Below are 21,473 nucleotides of genomic sequence, written 5' to 3' on the forward strand. Positions count from 1 at the left end.
AAAAAACCATTTTTCCCAAGTCGAAAAATATTAAGAAGTATCTTTCATTCCCAATGGTATAATTAGGTTGACTAGTATGTTAAATAAGTTTTTGGAGGTATGGAATTGATTGATTTCGGAATTTTGGAGGTATGGAATTGAAATAGAGGTGTTGGTGGACTAAGAATCACCATACAAATAGTAATAACAATAACAACATCACAATACTATTAAGTATTTACGTTAAAATGCTTATTAGGATCATAAAGAGATACAATGAACGAATGAAGCTGAAGCCAGTGTGAACATGACGGATGAATTTTTTCATCGAAAGAATGAAAACTGTTTTAAAGCATAGGTACGGGGCGCAGGTGGCTAGAAATGGTGATCTTTTACTTCCTTTTTGGCTGCCTTCTTTTTGTGATGCTCGTGGAAGGCATAGCCCCCAGCTCCCATTGCAGCTGTTGTTGCAATCTCCTCCTCAATCTTGTGCCTGTGCACGTTCTCTAGATCCTTCTTTGCTTTATGTTTCTCGTACTGCATACCCAATGAGAGAATTAGTAATCCTATAATTATATAGGTAAACTCTATAAAGCTGATTTAGTTTATCAACTTACTAAAAATTACAGAATAAGATATATATATATATATATATATATATACCAGTGCAAACGTTCCAACGTTCCAGCAGCGACTGCTCCCAGTTCACCTAAATGCTCCATTCACTTATGGTGCTTCTCCTCCTTCATCGCTTTCTCGTACGGCCTCGCCTCCGAGTCGGCGTTCTGGTTCTTGTGATGGTGGAAGTGATGGTGTTTATTCTCAGACATCCTTTCCGAAATTGATTTCAATTACAACGGTTTGAAAGGAAATTCGAAAACCACTTGTATACCCTTACAATAATCAAAACAGATTGAATAATTAGATCCCGATGCAATGTAAGGAAATGCAGACAATGACTTTTACCCGCTTACAATACTCAAATTGCTGAGTAGATTAGATTACGTGAATGAATGGAAGGGAATTACTTCGGTATATATATAGCCAGAGTTGAATATTAAACACGCTATACCGTATATTTCCCTGGAACGGAGGCCCTGCCCCAGCACGGCCCAAATCTGGAGGGATCTGCCACAAAGACAAGAAAACAGGAGGAACTGGGGCTCTGCAATCCCAAAAAGATAGAGAGTCTGCGGGTTGTTATCACCGACCCTAAAATGCAAGCTTATAGAGACCATATGTCAATACATGTAGTGATCTGTAAGTTCATGGGCTTTTGGCCTACGAAAAAAGTCCTCTGTTTCTGGATCAAGGAACAATGGAAGCCTAAGGGAGATGTGAGGTTACACCTGGGGGCCAAAGGGTTCTTCACTATTGTCTTTGCGAACCTGGAAGACAACGATCACATTATTGATGGAGGACCATATTTCTATGCCTCAGCAGGCGTCTATATGAGACCCTGGAAACTAAACTTTGCACCAGAATAGGAAACATTCATGCAAGTAACTGTTTGGATTCACCTATTCTCTCTCCCCATTGATTACTGGAGACCTGCAGCATTGGAACAAATAGGCAACAAACTGAGAACCTTCATCCAAGCCTTGGAAGCCACCCTGCCAAAAAAGGCGCACCTCTTGTGCAAGAATATGTGTCGAAATGGATGTTTTAGGTGCGTTACATGAAGCTTTATGTCTAGAATTTAGAGATGAAGTCTTCTTTCAAGGCATAGATTATGAACAAATCCCCTTTCAGTGTCGGAAGTGCCACGAACATGGACACCTGTTTAGGGAATGCCTAATGAATAAGCCAACTAAGAAAGCCAAGGAAAACACAGGCAAGGATCAGGAAGGTTTTTCCCGTCCAAATGGGAGACAGCGAGCCAATCGGAGAAACCAACCCAAAACAGGCACCTCCATCAAAGTAACTGTAAATGCCTTTGAAGTTCTTGGGTTCGGAATAGTTTCAGCTGAAAATCCCCAAGTGCCAGACCTAACGTAGGAAGTCCAGGATGTTCCTTCACAGGAAGCCCAAGGTCCCAATACAGATCCGACAAATGAGATTCTACAAGGTGCTGAGTTGGAAAAAGACTTAGAAGGAGATGCGGAAATGACAACCAGTGAAATAGGAATAGAGGATATGGAACTCAGTGACATAATAGATAGGGAAGGCATGGATCTCAATACCATGGTGGAGCAATGGAAGCAGAAAGTAATGGAACATATCCTAGATGAGGAAGTAGAGAGTGTCAATTTTCTCTTCCTAACAAGGCAAGATGCAGAAATAAAAGGGTAGAAAAGAGGCTTTGCACCACAAAGGGTCTGGGCATCAAGGCCCAAGGTTTACACCAAACAAACCACAATGCCAAACACAAGAAAAAGAGAGGTCAATGAACAAACAACGAAGCAATCCATGAGCTAGGTCAGATGCTCCTCAACTAGGGTAAGATGAAAGCCCTTGAGGCTTTCTCGTTCTCCTCTTAAACCTTGTTAATTATGGAGATTATTTCATGGAATGCTAGAGGGCTAAACAACCAAAGAAAACAAAGACCTCTGAGGAAGAAAGTCAAAAATGAAAATCCTGACATGATTTTTTTACAAGAAACCAAGTGCTCCAGCTAGAAAATGAAAGGAATAAGTAGAAATTTAGGTAAAAGAATGGAATACACGGAAGTGGAAGGGAATGGAATGGAGGGAGGCCTCGCCACTTTCTGGAATCCCCACTACCTCCATCTTATAAGTGCAGAGGCTTCTAGATCTTGCATTTCCTTGGAAATGCAAATCATAGGGGAGTCCAACACATTCCTGTGCACTAATATCTACAGCCCCCAAAGACTAGAGGATAAACGGTTGATGCTAGATTACATCTCCAAGATGCAACATAGACACTCCACTGCTAAAGCCATCTATGGAGGAGATTTTAACATGATTACCTCACTGGTAGAAAAGAAAGGAGGGGTAAGAACTTTGAACAGAGATGCAGAGGTATTCAATAGCTTCATCAGAGCAGCAAATCTTGTTGATATCCTCCCCAAAAACGGGTTATACACCTGGAACAATAAAAGAGGAGGAGATAGGTAGATCACTTCTAGACTTGACCGTTTTCTTATAGCAGAAGCCATCCTCCTTGAGGGGGTCACTGTGGAATCAGACATTATTCCTTGTGGAGGCTCTGATCATTGGCCCATCACCCTGGATGCAACCATCCTCAGCACTCCGCAAAACAGACCTTTCCGGTTTTAGAAATTTTGGTTGGGCCATCCACATTTCACTTCTAAAATCAAATATTGGTGGCACGAGCTGCTGGACACCAGAGGCACCAAAATGTACCAGATCTAACCCAGATTAAATCACGTCAAAGCTCGGCTTCGATCCTGGAACCAAGAGGTCTTCGAGAATATTTTCAAAGACAAATAGGCCTTGGAGGAACAGATGACACAAATCCATACATAGTGGCTCAAAGGTGACATCAATCAGGATTCCATTAGCACTGAGAGAGTTCTCATGCAAAAACGGAATGGAAGATGCCAACAGGAGGAAATATTATGGAGACAAAAGTCTCACATACAATGGCTCAAAGAAGGGGAAAAAACACCAAGTTCTTCCATCGTTTGGCTATAGACAACAGGTGCACCAACAAAATCACTGGGTTGAAGGATGAGCAAGGTACTCCCCTCCACTCTCATCAGGATATTTCCTCCATCCTCACTGATCACTTTAGCCATATAGCAACGGAACGAGACATTGATAGGGAAGACGCTATCAGGGAAGTCATGACTTCCATCCCAAGGTTAATCACTGAAGATCAAAATAAATCCTTAAACCACCCTGTCACCATGGAGGAGGTGGAAGAAGCAGTGAAAGAGATTCCTAATGGTAAGGCACCAGGGCCGGATGGCTTCACCATTGATTTTTTCAAAGCTTGCTCGGAAATTGTGCAGCTGGAAGTGTGAGAGGTGGTGGAAGATTCCCGAAAATCTTTCTCCATACTCAAATCCGTCAATTCCACCTTCATCGCCCTTATTCCCAAAGAGAAGGCAGCCTGTACCCCTTCGAAATTTCGGCCAATTGCTCTGTGAATAGTTCTTTATAAAATTATCTCCAAAGTAATGGCCAACAGAATGAAGCCAATTCTCCCTTTGATAATCTCAAAGGAGCAATATGGCTACGTGGAATGTAGACAGATCATGGATAATGTCTTGCTAGCTCAGGAAATGATTCACACTCTTCAATCCGAGAAAAAAGTAGGTATTATCATTCAGTTGGATCTCTCTAAAGCTTATGACAAGGTCATTTGGAAGTATCTAGAAGCCATTCTGGAAGCTTTTAGGTTTGCACAATGCTGGATCAACTGGATTCTAGCCTTAGTCAAATCCCCCAGCTTTTCTATTTTGGTCAATGGAGCTCCCACCGTCCCCTTTGCCCCCTCTAGAGGCATTCGCCAAGGGGATCCCATTTCCCCTTTTCTTTTTGTCATTTTGATGGAAGGTCTGAGTCACATCATTAAAACTACAAAGGAAAGGAACAATATCAAGGGCCTTCAACCCCTGCCACCTTGCGCAACCACTACTGATCAGCAATTTGTGGATGATACCATGCTTCATGGAACTCCAACGGTTCAGGAAGCCCAATGTTTCAAGGCTATCATTGATCTCTTCAGTTAAGCGACAGGTATTGACCTTAATTTGGATAAGTACTCCATTTTCTTTTTTAATACTCACTTAGCGATCCAAAAGAGTATTACTACTATCCTTGGGTTCAGAAGGAAAAGCCTTCCCTCTAAATATCTCGGGATCCATCTCACTAACAAACCCTAGCAAAAGCTCCACTAGGAGAAACTGTTATCCAATCTCGAAGAATGGAGTAATCACTGGAATAATAGGGTCCTTAACTTCGCTGGCTGGCTTGTCAGGACTAAGGTTGTCCTACATGTTATTCCTCGGTATATGCTCTCCATCCTTCAGGTTCCCAAAGGTGTTCTCCAAAAAATCAGAAACATTCAGAGAACCTTCCTATGGTCTGGAAAAGATGAAAAATAGAAATGGGCTCTAGTAGCGTGGGAAAAAATTTGTAAACCCAAGATTCTGGGTGGTCTGGGATGTCAAGACCCAAACACAGTAAAGAAAGCCTGTGGTGCCAAGCTCTGGTGGAGCTGGGTCAAGGAATCACAGACACCCTCTAGCCAGATTCCCCATTTGGAACCTGGCATGGGCTAATCGAAACATCAAACAAGATCACTGCTTGTAGCAAAAATCTCTTCTTGGAAGATGCTTGGCAACAACTTCCAAAGCTTGAGAGTCCTGATTATCTTCCCCTGTAGCATAGGTATCAGGAATAAGGAAAACTCAGGGTGAACCAATAAGAGACTGAAAGTATCACGGGCCAGCGATGGAGACATTGACACCCTAATACTCCCCGACAGGCAGATGTGATGGGCAACCTTCTCTTATCTTTGAACTCTTGTCTCGATAAGAGGACGATCCGCTACTCTTAGGATGAAGGTCAACTAAGGTGGGGCAAACTTGATGGAGGCACCTTCAACCTAAAGGAAGGCAGACTTTACTTAGAACATAGGGATTTGCAAGAGAAAGTGATTTGGCACAATAATTTATGGGATCCCACCATCTGGCCGAAGATAAAGACTTTCTTATGGCTCCTAATGCATTGTAAGATCCTCACTTGGGAGAACCTATGCAAAAAAGGCTTCATTGGTCCATCTCGATGTCCCCTCTATGAAAAAGAATAGGAGTCTATGAATCATCTCCTCAACAAGTGCGAATGGACCAGTGAACTATGGGTATGGATGGAGGAGATCTTCAGACAAATAGACAGGAACAAAGAGTCCATACAAGACAACATAGCCAATTGGAAAACCAAATATTCTAGCTGCGACACTGTAAACATCCTATGGAGGCTAAGCCTCAATTTTATAATCTAGTCCACATGGAAAGAGAGAAATAGAAGAATTTTTCAGAGGAAATCTAGGCAGCTAGATACCATCAAAACAAGCATCATGCAAAATTTGTGAGAAATTGCCCTTACCAGTAGTAAAGCAGAACATACAAACAGGCTTTCCACTAATGACAGTCGAATTCTGCAGCTATTTGGCATGAGTACTGCAACTGGTGTCAATTCTCTGGCGCAGAGACCTCAAACCGCTCCTTCTCTGCTATCCTGGTAACCTACTATCTCGGGGTTCCACAAATTAAACTTTGATGGAGCCTGTCGAGGCAACCCTGGCCCGGACGGCCTTGGAGGTGTCATATGCAATGAAAAAGGGGAAATTATTTATATCTACAACAAATCTCTGCAGGAAGCCACTAACAACGAGGCAGAATTTGCAGCTCTGGAGCAGGGTTTGAAAATCCTAATCCACTTGGGTAGTGGGGCAGCAATATTGGAAGGAGACTCGTTCTTAGCCATTAATGTTGTGAGGAAAATGCAAAATGGTTCACGTTCTGAGAAGGTTACTAAGCATTGGTGCCTCGCCATGGTCACCACGCTCATCGCCAAACATCTCTCCCCTCTTAATGGAGTCGTTCTGTAGGCAATCAGGCACAGTACGAATGCAATGGCAGATAGCCTAGCCAACCACGCGGTCAACCACCCAAATGATGACATTGACACGTGTTGGTAGAGCATCGCATGTGCTAATCTTAGGAACAAATGCCTTCAAATCTCAAGGCAAGACCTCATAGGTGTGTCAAGAGAGGAGGACGGCTTACAAGGTACCGATCATCAATGAAGAATGTGGTTTTCTCCTAATGCTTATTTCCTAATCCTTAATGCCTGGTGGTGGCATCGGTAGCGGTTGTCCTTTGTCTTGCATCGGAAAAGATGGAAGATCAGCATACCTTTTACGATTTGGGGTACGCGTGGCCTCTTCTCTTAAGTGATAAGCGTGGGAGTCTGAATGCACTCAACCGTAATAAGAGGAATGTTGTCAGTCACTTGTTGGGGATCTAGGCTGTTAGAAACATGGAAAAGACGAAAGTTTCAGTTAAGATCGCGACCCCTCAATCAAAGTCTCTCACTATTTATACAGAGCCAATTGGGAAAGATTCACCTACTGACAGTATTCCTCAAAGCTTAGCCCTGTGTTTATGGCTTCGTGTATAGGAATTCCCATTTCAATAGTCTGTACCTGCAATCTTGCCATGGCGGAGCACAACCTCCACAGCTCCAAAGCTGCCAGAGACTTAAAGAGAGCCCGGAAGGATTATGAGGCTTCCGTCTCCAAAAAAGGAAAACAGATTATTGAAGAGCTCCAAATTGAGGTGGACAAAGCTAGTGAGGGGATGGACAGTAAAGCCATCATCAAGGAGGTTGACTGGATCTCAGAACCATGCACCCCAACAACCAGAGCTACCCAGTTCCTGAGAATGCATAGTGTGGCTTAGCAGATGAAAGCGATGCTTGCAAAAGCCATGTGCATGCAAGGTGCCACTTTCAAGGAGGCCTACCAGGTGAACTCCCTTTCCTCTGCCAAGAATTCAGCGCGGCTGGACAAGATGGAGATTACCATCAATTCCCTCATGGAAGAAATTAAAATGCTTGCTCATAGTCTGGGAGGGTTTATTAAGCTCTTCAAGCTGTACATGCACCATGGGCTAAATGTCTCTATTGAAATCACTGAAGATGACCCCAAAACAAACATAATTAGAGGCCACAGCCCCGCAGTGTTCCTAAGGGAGATGATGGTGTTGATCTGAGTGTTGTTGGTTCTCTAGGTGTCGCCAATAGCGACCACTAGGATTCCTGATGGGCGGTATTCTGCTAATGGTTCTTGCTTATCCTTTGCTTTTGGTTTTGTCTATGTCTAATGAATGTAAGCTTCGGTGGGCCTTTAAGAAGCCTTCTTTGATAGCAGTTGCTCTCTTTATGTTTGGAAACCCTGTGTGGTTGGTCGTTTTCTGTTTCGGTTTATGTGTGACTCAGGTTAAGTTTGTGTTAGTTATTACGTAGTATGTTTCCTGTCTATACAGCGATCGGCTACAGGGCTTATATAAGTGGTCTTTGGTTTGGCACGTCTGCATTTTCTCTTTTCCCTCTGAAAATGGTAGGCCCCTTTTTGTAACTATATGTAACATTTTTGTGATCTAATATATCATCTAATTTACACAAATAAATAAATAAATAAATAAAGTTGTGATTTTTAAAACTTAAATAATTAACTTTTATATTTTAAATTTTGTTTCGAAAACTTCTCTTAATTTAAAATTATACAGTTTCAATAATTCAAAATTACATTTTCATATAATTATTTACCAAAACTTAAATAAAATTAATAAAAAATATTAACACGCAATGAAAGCTAGAAATTTTATGGTACATTGATTGTCAATACACATTAAACGATAAAATGACAATTTGAAAAACATGAGTCTAATTACACCTTATCTTGAAATTCCAATAAATTGTAATTAAAAATGTGCGACCTTATATAGTACATATGTAAACTGGAGATGCAAAGCTAAAAAACACTCAATTGTCGTGGAGTAAAAAATTTAAATACAATACCAAAGACTAGATTAAATACTATGTTAAATCACTCATTTAAGCTATGACCAATAACTCAAGGGAATTATTCCCAATGCCATGGCTGGAAAAACACTTTTGAAGGTCTAGAATTGTTTTCAATTACCTATAATCACATAAACACAAATCGTTATTTAGCTTATATATATTAACTTTAATGACTATAGTAACGTCTATTCTGTTGTTGAATTTGGAATGTTCAATATATTGCCTATGATTGAATATGGTTGAAAATGATGCTTTGATTTCTTTCCAAGAGAAACGACTAAGGTTGGTCAAATTGTTGGTTTGTGCAGGAATTTCACAGATCTAGTGCATAGGAAGGGAATCAATTTAGCTGGAGAGTGGATGAGTATTTCACTTGTGACATACTCGAAATTTTTCCCTTGTTGTAATTATCTAAAGAAAAAAATTTATTGCAGAAGAATAATAAAATACACAAAATGTTGCAGGTTCTCCCGAGATTTGGTGTTTCCTGGGTATATCTTGTGTTATGTGTTGTCACATTTGTCTTATGACTTATCTTCCATTATGAATGTTAGAAAACTTAGTGTGTTTGTGATTTAAGTTTCCATAATATCAATAGTTTATATCTCTTGATTTTTTCCTCTAGAAAATTACAAATCAGTTCACCGAGTTTTAAAGAAATCTAACATGGTATGAGAGATTAGTTTTTTATTAAGGAACATGAACATATTTTATCTTCAAGAGAAAATTATGTGATTTAGAGGAAGAAAGTTATCATGTCGATTTAGTTGTTAGGGTTTTGAGTAGTGTGCAATGAATCTACTAGTGTGATTTGTATTTAACAATGTAATTTAGCAGTGTGGCATATGAGGGTCTCATATATGAAGACCAATTTAATGATGCATCTAACTTTGATTTACGGAATGAAAGGATAGAAGTGGTGCTGCAGGAATAAGGGGCTTGACATTTTGTTGATACTATCCCAACCACACCAATAGATCCTCAATAGTTGGCTCAGCATAATAAAATGGATGCTGAGGAAAAAAGGACTATCCTCGAAGGAGTCAAAGACCACATTATTGCTCACCTAATTAGGAATAAGAAATCCAAATAAATCTGGACTACGATAATAATTCTTTATAAAGGTTCGAGTGAGGCCAGAAAGCTGGTACTGAACGACAAGCTCAGGACAATTAAAATATCTAACTCAGATTCAATGGTTTCTTTCCTTAACAAGTTTCCCAAAGTAAGGGAAATGTTGTCTAATGGGGGTGAGATAGTTCAAGAAAGGGAACTAGTAAATTTTGTTGTTTTGTGTTTCACCAAATCATGGCAAGCCTACACATTTGGGATATGTGCTTGAGAACACATTGTAGATTGGACGAATTTGTGGGTTGACTATTTCCAAGGGGAGATTCATAGATAAAATCTAGTTGCATCTCATGTTAAACAGAAGTAAGATCAAGAAATTTTCACTTTAGGCTGGAAAGGGACCAGGTGTAAGGATAAAAAGAGTAATGTTCGTAGGGAGTTGGGTACCAATGGAGAGAATAAGAACAAATACCACAGCAAGATCAAGTATTTCTCGTGCCACCAGTTTGGGCATTACACTACTAAATTCACTAAGAGAAAGAAAGGGTACAAGAAGGAACACATAGCAAAATTTGCAGAGATTTTAAGTTTGATACAACCACAACATTTATTAGAAAAGGAGGGCGTGACTCAGGAAGTGAGATTAGAGAGTTGCGGCATAGGTGCATGGGAGTTGGTGGCAATTCAGTTGAGCACAAGTAGGTGTGAAAGAGAAGTGAAGGAAGAGTGAGGGTTTTGGCAGATTGTAGACCTCAACATTTGAGAAGAATAAATCGAGTGAGATTCGAGCATCTATAGCTAAGTGCAATGGTCCATTCACACGTGCATGTAGGAGAGAGAAAGTGTGCTCGCATGTGTGGATCAAATTGTTGGTTTGTGCAGGAATTTTGTAGATCCAATAGCCATGAAGGGAATCGATTTAACTAAGGTGTGGACGAGTATTTTACTTGTGGTAAACTAGGAATTTTTCCCTTGTAGTTCTTAGATGAAAATCCTTTGCTTGAGATTAGAATAATAGAATACACACAACATTGTAGTTTTCCAGGAATTGGGGTGTCCTAGGTATATCTTGTGTTTTTATGTATTGACGTGTTTGTCTTCTAATTTATCTTTTGTTGTTCATGTTAGAAAACTCAGTGCATTTGTGATTTAAGTTTCTAGAACATTTTTTGTTTATACTTCTAGATTTTTACCCTTGGAAAATTACAAATAAATTTATTGGGTATTAAGGAAATATAACACTTTTAAGTTTATTTATACTAACATTATTATTGTTACTGATATTAACATTAATAATAACAATATTATCCTTACATAAATATTATTATATTAAAAATATTAAGTATATATGTGTGTGTTATAATTAATAAATTAATATTAACAATAGAACATTGTTAATCTTATTATTAATATTAGTGATAATGATGATGGTTTGTTAATATTAATTTCCTTCCTCATTTCTTATATATATTGATAATAATATCATCATCAACATTATTATTTTTAATGTTAACACTATGACCTAAATGTTATGGATAATCGTAATATTAATAATACCGTTAATATATTAAATAACATTAATAACAACATTATAATAGTATAAAAACATGATTAGATTAAAGTAAAATGAATTATTAGATGTAACAATAACATGACTGATTACATATAATAATATTATTACATTAATCATATCAATAGTGTATTTATGTTATAATTAATGTATCATCGTTAATAACTTAACATTGTATTAATGCTAATAATAATTGTATTATTGGTAATGCTATTAATGTTAATAATAATGCATTAACATTGTTAATGCATAGGTGCATGGGAGTAGAGATCATCTACAACTAAGTGCAACGGTGCATTCACACGTGCATGTAGGAGAGAAAAAGTGTGCTTGCATGTGTGGATCAAATTGTTGGTTTGTGCAGGAATTTTGTAGATCTAATAGCCATGAAGGGAATTGATATAGTTAAAGAGTGGACGAGTATTTTACTTGTGGTAAACTAGGAATTTTTCCTTTGTAATTCTTAAATGAAAATCCTTTGTTGGAGATTAGAATAATAGAATACACACAACGTTGCAGTTTTCCTGGACTTGGGGTGTCCTAGGTATATCTTGTGTTTTTATGTATTGAAGTGTTTGTCTTCTAATTTATCTTTTGTTGTGCATGTTAGAAAACTTAGTGCATTTGTGATTTAAGTTTCTAGAACATTTGTTGTTTATATTTCTAGATTTTTACCCTTGAAAAATTACAAATAAATTTATTGGGTATTAAGGAAATATAACACTTTTAAGTTTATTTATACTAACATTATTATTGTTACTAATATTATATTAATAATAACAATATTATCCTTACATAAATATTATTATATTAAAAATATTAAGTGTATATGTGTGTTATAATTAATAAATTAATATTAATAATAGAACATTGTTAATCTTATTATCAATATTAGTGATAATGATGATGGTTTATTAGTATTAATTTCCTTCCTCATTACTTATATGCATTGATAACAATATCATCATCAACATTATTATTATTAATGTTAACACTACGACCTAAATGTTATTAATAATGACAATATTAATAATACCACTAATATATTTAATAACCTTAACAACTACATTATAATAGTATAAAAACATTATTACATTAAAGTAAAATGAATTATTATATGTAATAATAACATGACTAGTTACATATAATAATATTATTACATTAATCATATCAATAGTTATAATTAATGTATCATTGTTAATGCTAATAATAATTGTATTATTGGTAATATTAATGTAATTATTGAATATTATTAATAACATCAATAATAATAATAATTCTAATATTATTCTTAACATTAATAAAAATTTATTATAATAAAACTAGCATAGATTCATCTTAAGTGGGGATCTAACATGAGTTTCGAGGGATCAAATTTTTTCATGTGGAAACTCAGTTTAGAGTGCAAAAAATAATGTGTAATTTTTCATTGTTTAAATTTTATTTTTTAATGCTATAGAGATTACATTACTTTAACTTGTAATTCCAAAAGATCTTTGTTAGATTTTGACAAACAAACATATACCTAATAAAGTGTTAAAGATTAAAATGCATAGACCACTTCAAATGTTTTAACCAAAAAAACTTATATTTTTCAATAAGTTTATATGATACTCATTATTTTTTAAAACAATATATAAATTATTTTAAACATAACATGTGCATTGAGTGATTTTATTAGGCCACATTAAAATGGTTTTTTGGGTTATTAATATATTTTTAATTCATATTAAAATACTTTATTCGTAAACCACATTTGATATTTTGTTACATACAACATTCAAATAATTTCTTTTAACAATTTTTTCTATATATAGGGATATATAAAGTTGATATCAACAAAAATTAGTTAATGTAGATCATCAAATTGTTTTTTCTTTAAATCATGTATTAAAATATTTTTAAAAAGTGTAAGGTTTAAGCATCTTACTCACACATTTTTTTAATTCTATTTAGTTCACATGAAATTATATTAGTTTATATTCACAACTAATTAAACACGCATAACATATAATTTTTTCCCTTTTATTATAGTTGACCTTGTTTTTCTATTTAGATAATATTTTATTTTCATTTACAAAGGAACACACGTCGACATAGTTACACATCACCAACATAGTTACACATCGCCTTCACACTCGGTTGTAGAATGAGCCTCAATAAGTGAATTATTAATGTTGTTAATATTGTTAATTTTTTTAATAATATATTGGATTTATTAATGTAACATGATAAATTTATTAATCTTATTAATGGCATTATTAGAATTGTTTTTATTAATATTATATTTTTAACAATATTGTTATTTTTTTCTGGGCAAGTAGGAAACATTATATTACCAAAAATATTTTACATAGAGTAAATTGTGAGAAGAACTATAAAAGTATAGTTGAAATGAGGAGAAGTATGCAAAGTGCTAATTCTGGATTGAAAAGAGATAGAGATCGATCATGTCCTGTGAAAGGGAAACTAGTTGGTCCTTTAGTATGAGCAAATATATGGTTGGAAATCATCGGCCATACAAAAATGTAGATAGGACAAATAAAACTAAACAAAGACCCTGCAAAAGGGATACCTACCAGTGTGACCATAGAAACTTAAACAACATAATAATCTAAAGAAATACTTTTTCAAATAAAGCATATTGGGAGATCTCATCAATGTTTTTACTTCCCTCTCGAACTATTTGGCGCTCTTGTGCTTTGTTGTGGTCTTCTTCGCCTACTGCAACATTTCTAGGTGTACCCTTTTATCCATTTTCTTCTATGATAAAGCAGCGATAGGAAAATGTTTCTTCCTCAAAGGGTTCTGATTCAGTGGTGTGGTTTACACTTGTGGGAGACTTCAGCTAATTATCAGCCTTTTATTGAGGTTTTTCGCTGGGAAATGATCCTTGGACAACAATGCCTTTTCCTTTCACTTTTTCCACTAGAGGAGAAGGGAGAGGAGGGGAACTAGGTTGGTGTGTGGAATTAAATCAACGGAGTTTTCGATGGAGTTAGTCGTTGCAAAAGTTAGAGTAACATGAGGTAAATCAATGCCTATGGCCATGGGTAGATTGGATAGCGCTAGATGGGTATTGTTGAATTGAATACCCACCTATGTCATCCTTCGTTCTACTTTTCCCTCGCCCTCCAACATCCAAATATGGTGCACAAATTTTTTTTGAACTTCCCAAGGACCATCACCTAAACACCTACACTCAGCCTCCATCGAAGCCACCATGATGCATATGTAGGCTAGTATATCAGAGTGAAACAATTCTACATTTTCATTGTGCTAGGTAGACTGGGGTGAATTCCCTCATCCTCATCCTTCACGTCTCTCTCTACCCCTTTCTCTAACCATATTTCATAGATGAGAGTCATTGAACCAAGAGCATTAGCTTCTGATATTTTTTGAAGAGAAAATAATGTTTTTGTTTCTTTTGTCAACACCTACCTCCTGGAAGATGGAATGGAGGGGGAAATAAAGGGACTGAGACATACACATTAACCGGAACATGAGATCCAATTTAAGAACTATCGTGAGGAATCAAGATGATTTCGAGGGGAATGTTCCACAAAACCTAAATTAATTGAGACATATCTCACTTGGAGGAATTTTGCGATGCATGATTACAACCTCGACAGTTTATTGATTACAGGCTTGATTGTTGTCCGGCAAGACCTAACAAATAATCATAAATCAAAATAGCATCCCAATCAAGGAGTTACAAATATTATTGTTAATAATATTATTAACATTTTTTTTTCTAAGCTTGGGAGGACTACATCTTCATCATGTCCGATATATCATCCTAGTCGGGGGAGGGAATTAAACTATTAACTTCACATCAAAGAGTGCCTTAACATCCTAATCGGGGGAGAGAATTAAACTATTAACTTCACATCAAAGAATTCCTTAACATAGCGCTCAATCACCATCTATCCAAAACCCATAAACAATAATATTATTAATATTAATATCAATAACATTATTAATATTATTAATAATAGAACTAAATATTAAAAATAATTCTGTAATATTAAAATAAAAATTAATAATACAACAATAATATAATATCAAATTTATTTTAATATTAACAATTATTTTAAACCTAAAATAAATAATACATCAAATAAAATCTTAATATTTCACCATTTAAAAGTTAAAACCAGCTAAAACCTAAACCTTGATACAAGAAAACCCTCATAGTTATTTTCACTTCTTCAACAACAAACCGCATAAAGAAGCCACCAAATAACCCCATTTAACCACTTAAAACCTTTATGCAAGGAAAACCCTAATGATAGCATTTCTCCGGCTTTCTTCAACAACGAAACCCCATGAAGCCATCAAAGAACGACATTTAATGATTTTTATCGCGTTTATCCATGCCCATGCCTAACCACTAACCCTAGTAGAGGAAGATGCGACTCGAATACGTTTGGTAAGGCAAAGTTGGAATAAAAAAGGTTGAATACAACTATGGAAAAACACAGAAGAGTCAAAGAGACAAAAGATGGAAGCAAATTGTTGAAATAAAGTAAAAATAAAGCTTAGAACGTGCGAGTTACTCAAGTACTGCTATTTGGACATTTCAAGCATGGTAGGACAAACCACTTCTTATAATGTAATTACCTATCAAAACATAACACTTATGTATAACCTTCAAAGGAAATGTTATGGAATTTTAGAATTTTTAATATTAAAAGATATATCATTTAATTTTTTATAATATATTTAAATCATATATATTATTTAAATTAAAATTTCCTAACATGAAAAATTATAATTATATATATATATATATATAAATTATAATTATTTATTTTTTCAAATATAAATTTGTTAAACGTATTAAAATTTATATGTTTATAAATTGTACTTATTTGTATTGAAATCTAAATCTTTATGAATTGTGTTTTTAGCAAGTTTTTTTTCCATATTTCAGTGTATATTGATTTTTGAAAGGGTAAAATGAAGAAATTAAATTTAAGAAAAATGAAACTGCAATAGTGAAATTCAACAACCTTTGTTAAATTTAAAAGTAAGCTTCAACATTAATTATTACATATCAGGAATATTGTCAATCAATTCAACAACCCATGTTAAATCCATAAGCAAGCTTCAACATTAGTTATTTCAGTTATTAGTTATGGAATATGATTACAAAGGCAAGGTCTCCAATTCTTCATTTATTGCTAGAAACATTGTACGCATCTTGATATTTGTAGTCTTGAGCTCTAGTGATGGCAAAAAACAAGCTTCTTGGATGAGTGGTGAAGGTTTTTTTTTTGATTAAGTGATAAGTGGTTAGTTAGTTTATTGGAGTACTAATTATACTTATTGTCTTATCCAAATAAGTTGATGTAATTCCTTGTTTCTAGTCATGTCCAGGTTGATGTAATTCCCTATGTCCGATTGTGGGTGATTTGCAAGCCAATTATATTTCACAACTTATTTTATGTGCAACATCGAAAATCAAATTATTCTAAAAGCTGAGGCTCTTAGGCTAACACATTATTTAAAATGAAACAAATCCATGGGATGGATTAGAATGGAGAGACAATCTCTAGAAAATCATCCTTTCCTAAGTTAAAAAAATGGCACAATTGTTAAAAAACAAATTAAGAATGACACAAAACCTTACCAAGAATAGCATAATTTTGAAAAAAAATTAATGAAGAATGACACAAAACCTTACCAATAGCACAATCTGAAATCATTCAATTGTTGTTACAAAATCCCAAAATTTAAGAGAATCATTTCATTATTGTTACCATAATCATTCCATTGGTATCATTGGATCTTACCGAAAGTTCCACCACTGTCAGTCCCAAGCAAAAGCTCTTCCCAAACCCTCGACATAAATGCTAAAGTTACCAAGGCTAAAAACCGTAATATTCTCTCCCCAAATCTTACTCCAAAAAGCCAAACATCTAAAGGAAGAATAGAAGTTGAAATAGATTAGTGAATTAAGGACTTTTATGATGGGGCATAAATAGCCCATCAGATTTTTTGGATTTTTTTATTCCAAGAGTGGAGGAGAATGAGAATGAGAATGAGAGGGCATTTCAATAGTCCACATTCCTAACAGCTAAGCCACTTGTCATGGGAAAGTGGGGAATGTGAATGAACATCTAGGCATTTGATAAAAAGGCAAACATTTTATAATGGTATTTGTAAAATCAAGTTTGGAAGATATGTATTTTTTATAAAGTATTTTTTTGAATATAGTGGAATGTAATTTTCATCAATATATATATATAATCAATTATAAAATACACAATCGTTTTTTAATTATAAATGCATTTAGATTAAGAAAAAAAAACCAACCATTTTTCCCAAGTCGAAAGATATTAAGAAGTATCTTTCATTCCCAATGGTATAATTAGGTTGACTAGTATGTTAAATCAGTCCTTTTAAGGCATGAAAATTTTGGAGGTATGGAATTGATTGATTTCGGAATTTTGGAGGTATGGAATTGGAATAGAGGTGTTGGTGGACTAAGAATCACCATACAAATAGTAATAACAATAACAGCATCCTATTTACGTTAAAATGCTTATTAGGATCATAAAGAGATACAATGAACGAATGAAGCTGAAGCCAGTGTGAACATGACGGATGGCTTTTTCAGCGAAAGAATGAAAACTGTTTTAAAGCATAGGTACGGGGCGCAGGTGGCTAGAAATTGTGATCTTTTACTTCCTTTTTGGCTGCCTTCTTTTTGTGATGCTCGTGGAAGGCATAGGCCCCAACTCCGACTGCAGCTGTTGCTGCAATCTCCTCCTCAATCTTGTGCCTGTGCGCGTTCTCTGGATCCTTCTTTGCTTTATGTTTCTCGTACTGCATACCCAATGAGAGAATTAGTAATCCTATAATTGTATAGGTAAACTCTATAAACCTGATTTAGTTTATCAACTTACTAAAAATTACAGAATAACAGATATATATGTATAGTACCAGTGCAAACGTTCCAGCAGCGACTGCTCCCAGTTCACCTAAATGCTCCATTCGCTTATGGTGCTTCTCCTCCTTCATCGCTTTCTCGTACGGCGTCGCCTCCGAGTCGGCGTTCTGGTTCTTGTGATGGTGTTTATTCTCAGACATCCTTTCCGAAATTGATTTCAATTACAACGGTTTGAAAGGAAATTCGAAAACCACTTATATACCCTTCCAATAATCAAAACAGATTTGAATAATTAGATCCCGATGCAATGTAAGGAAATGCATACAATGACTTTTACCCGCCTACAATACTCAAATTGCTGAGCAGATTAGATTTACATGAATGAATGTTAGGGAATTAGTCCGATATATATAGCCAGGGTTGAATATTAAACACGCTATACCGTGTGGAAACAGCGTTCACGCATGCGCGGTTTCCAAATGGCCTTCTCTCCTTATCCAATAGAGAAGACCGACGAGCAAGGTGTGTTTAGTCGGAGGTGCGCTAATTTGACATCGTTAACCGAATGGACAACGCGTTCGTGCAGTTTCCAGAGTGTCTGCGGCGACCACTTAGCCTGTGCTTATCAAAAAGTGAATGATGGCGAGGAAGGTACGCTTAATTGGATGGAGTAATGTGACATTGTGAAGTAACGAATATTAATAATTAATAAATTTAAATCAAGCTTATAACAGGTGTACGCGGGGTGTCACATTGATTTTATTAACGTCATGCATAACCGCCAGTTAACTGAATCAGAATCAGAATAACTGGTCCATGATACACAGAATAAACCTTTCTGGGTAAACATGGTTTAACATAGATCGATAAAGTGCAACATAGTGATTGAACCCATGGGAAAGTAAACACATGTTATTTAGCAGCGTAATCATGCTCTCGAAATGCGCATGGACAAATAAAGTATGCACATTCCAATATACAAGTAGTTTCCTTGAAAAGGTGTTTAAGAAATTTATGTTACACGTTTTAATTAAAAGAAATTGTTTATATTTGAAATAGTAAAAGATAACGTATAAATTATGATGATAAAGTTGAATTTATATATAAATTTTTAGTACGATATTTAGTTAAATTTATATATAAGTTTTTTAGTAGGATATTTAATCTTTATGGGTTTTTTTAAAGAGTTTTTTCATAAAAGGGATAGACAAGTTAAATTTTATATATTTTTTTTAGTAAGATATTTAATCTCTAATAATAATATGAGTTTTTTTAAAAGAGTTTTTCATTAGAGGGATAAGTTTTGGGGATTGGGGATTTTAACTATGGTAAAAGGAGGAAAATTTGGAAATTGAACTTGAGTCATTAGTAGAGTCTTGAGTTATCTCATAGGATTTTTAAAAGGGATATTCATATTTTAAGCGAAATATTATTGCTCATATAATTGCATACTGGTGATTGCTCTCAAGGCCTTAGAAATTACTATGGGAAGAACATAAAGTCTTTTGGTCCTGGATGAAGTTTCAATAGACCATGAGTAAGAAATAAAATTGCAAAACACAAAACATGCCTTATGTAAAAGGTCGTTATGGGATATGCGTTCCAATATCAGCTTCTATTCTCTTAGGATGTGCTTCAAAGGATGATCAATGGATAAGCTAAGCTAATTATCTCCTAAATTGATATACTTTTATTAACAAGCTAATGTAATTATCTCCTAAATTGATATTCTTTATTTAACACACAAACGGTAAGCCCATTAACAATAGATTTAATCATTTAAAGTGATTTTTGTGTGATAGCATCACAACACAAATTCTATGCTCATATTCCGCCCTCAGTAACTCCTCGTTCATCCTCACTCATTAGCACTGACCACTTTATCAAAGTTGAGCATTTTACTAACCCTACTCATCTCTCCCTCTGTCACTCATGACAACGTAATCGACTGTCCCTATGTATATGACATAGTGTACCAGAAAACACTTGTCGTTTGGTTGGTGGTCGTTTACGCTGAAGAATTTTGAGGAAACCATCCTCTTCACTTCATATAGGAGGTGCAATTCTCTATGAATGTTTTTTCTTCAATATTTTTTTCTCACGATTGCTCTAAGCATACTTTTTTTTTCATTTTTTCTATGCTTTTTCCCTCTCTCCATTTATCTATTAACATTGAAAACCATAATATATGGACTTAACATTGCTAGAAAGATCCAAAATTCGGTAAGGAATCCATTACCCTCTTCATCTTGCTTTTACCCTTTACATTATTCGACAAATTTAAAAGCATTTTTGATTTTATCATTGATGAACAATGTAGAGAGTTGGAGCACTCGGGCCTCTATTTAAGAAATTCAAATATATACATTTAAAAAACCATGTCACACCATTCTTCTCATCCATATTCAGTGTCACTTCACTATGGAGATTCTTAATATATAAATAGGCTTTCTTAAAATACGATGGCTTATGAATAGGACATACTTAATAAACTATGTGGCGTTTGTTCATATGTTTTTCTTCTAATTAATTAATTTAATTAAAATAACAAAAATTTCAATTACAACGAATTTAAAGGAAATTCAACAATCACTTTTACACCCTTAAAATAATTAAATCAAAATTTAATTAGATCGCAACGAGATGGTAGCGAATGAAAATATCGACTTTTAACGTCTTGCAATACTTAGATTGTTGAGCATATTAGATTAGATTAGGGGATGGCACAGAAGTGGCATTGTTCTACAGTACTTGATGTACGATCACATCGACATTTTAATCTAAAGTAATTCATTTGAATCAATAACTAGCATATCGATCTACAATCATTAACATATATTCATACACAAAATGTTAATCTACAACAAGTAAATTTCCATCCATCATCAGCATTTGAAACTAAAACTATTAATATATAATTATACGCAACATAGTAATATACAACACTTAATTTATATCTAAAATCATAATAAACCAAATTAGAGACTTTAAGAAATCAACTACAGAGAAACTTGCACCAGGAGACATTGTCCTCCCAACCACAAACTACCTCCAGTTCTCCCCCAAGCTTGATTGTTTTCCTAGAATATAAAACCTTATTGATCTCCTCAATGGTTATTTATTGCCTTCTTCATGATAATGTTTCCAATTCCAAGGCGTCCCTCTTTCGTAAGATTTAATGCTTTCTTTCCTAGGCTTTTGATTTTAAAGGCGACCTTTCTCACCCATGATACTTTAAAGGAAACCAGTCTTAGAATTTTTCTCTAGCTAAGCTGTTTCTAAGGGAGTTTACCTCCTACGCTTAATATTAATCGTGAAGAATTGACAATCTTATTTGGAGTGTCTTTCCTCAGTGCATAATTTCCTCAAATAATAATTTCTTTTATTAACAAAATATTTACAATAATTAATCCAAATGTTTGGCTCTATTTCC

General features: G+C 35.1%; 2 protein-coding genes and 1 pseudogene across 2 annotated transcripts; 1 reads left to right on the forward strand and 2 right to left on the reverse strand.

Moving 5' to 3' along the window:
• Positions 1-354: 354 nt before the first annotated feature.
• LOC149201487 (uncharacterized) lies at positions 355-965 on the reverse strand (annotated as a pseudogene).
• Positions 966-4,084: 3,119 nt separating this feature from the next.
• On the forward strand, positions 4,085-4,639 carry LOC149201488 (secreted RxLR effector protein 78-like). Its single transcript, XM_089401287.1, has one exon. The coding sequence runs from the start codon at positions 4,085-4,087 to the stop codon at positions 4,637-4,639; it is 555 nt and encodes a 184-aa protein (XP_089257413.1).
• Positions 4,640-17,738: 13,099 nt separating this feature from the next.
• LOC149201489 (abscisic stress-ripening protein 1-like) lies at positions 17,739-18,405 on the reverse strand. Its single transcript, XM_089399749.1, has 2 exons — positions 18,094-18,405; positions 17,739-17,976 (listed from the first exon to the last, which is right to left on the reverse strand). Exons 1-2 carry the CDS (start codon positions 18,238-18,240, stop codon positions 17,815-17,817), a joined length of 309 nt encoding a protein of 102 aa, XP_089255875.1. The 5' UTR covers positions 18,241-18,405; the 3' UTR covers positions 17,739-17,814.
• Between the last annotated feature and the right edge of the window lie 3,068 nt (positions 18,406-21,473).

The sequence above is a fragment of the Pinus tabuliformis genome, chromosome 2_1, assembly GCF_031772625.1.
Source record: "Pinus tabuliformis cultivar Carrire ecotype Pingquan chromosome 2_1, CPIR1, whole genome shotgun sequence".
Lineage (NCBI taxonomy): Eukaryota > Viridiplantae > Streptophyta > Pinopsida > Pinales > Pinaceae > Pinus > Pinus tabuliformis.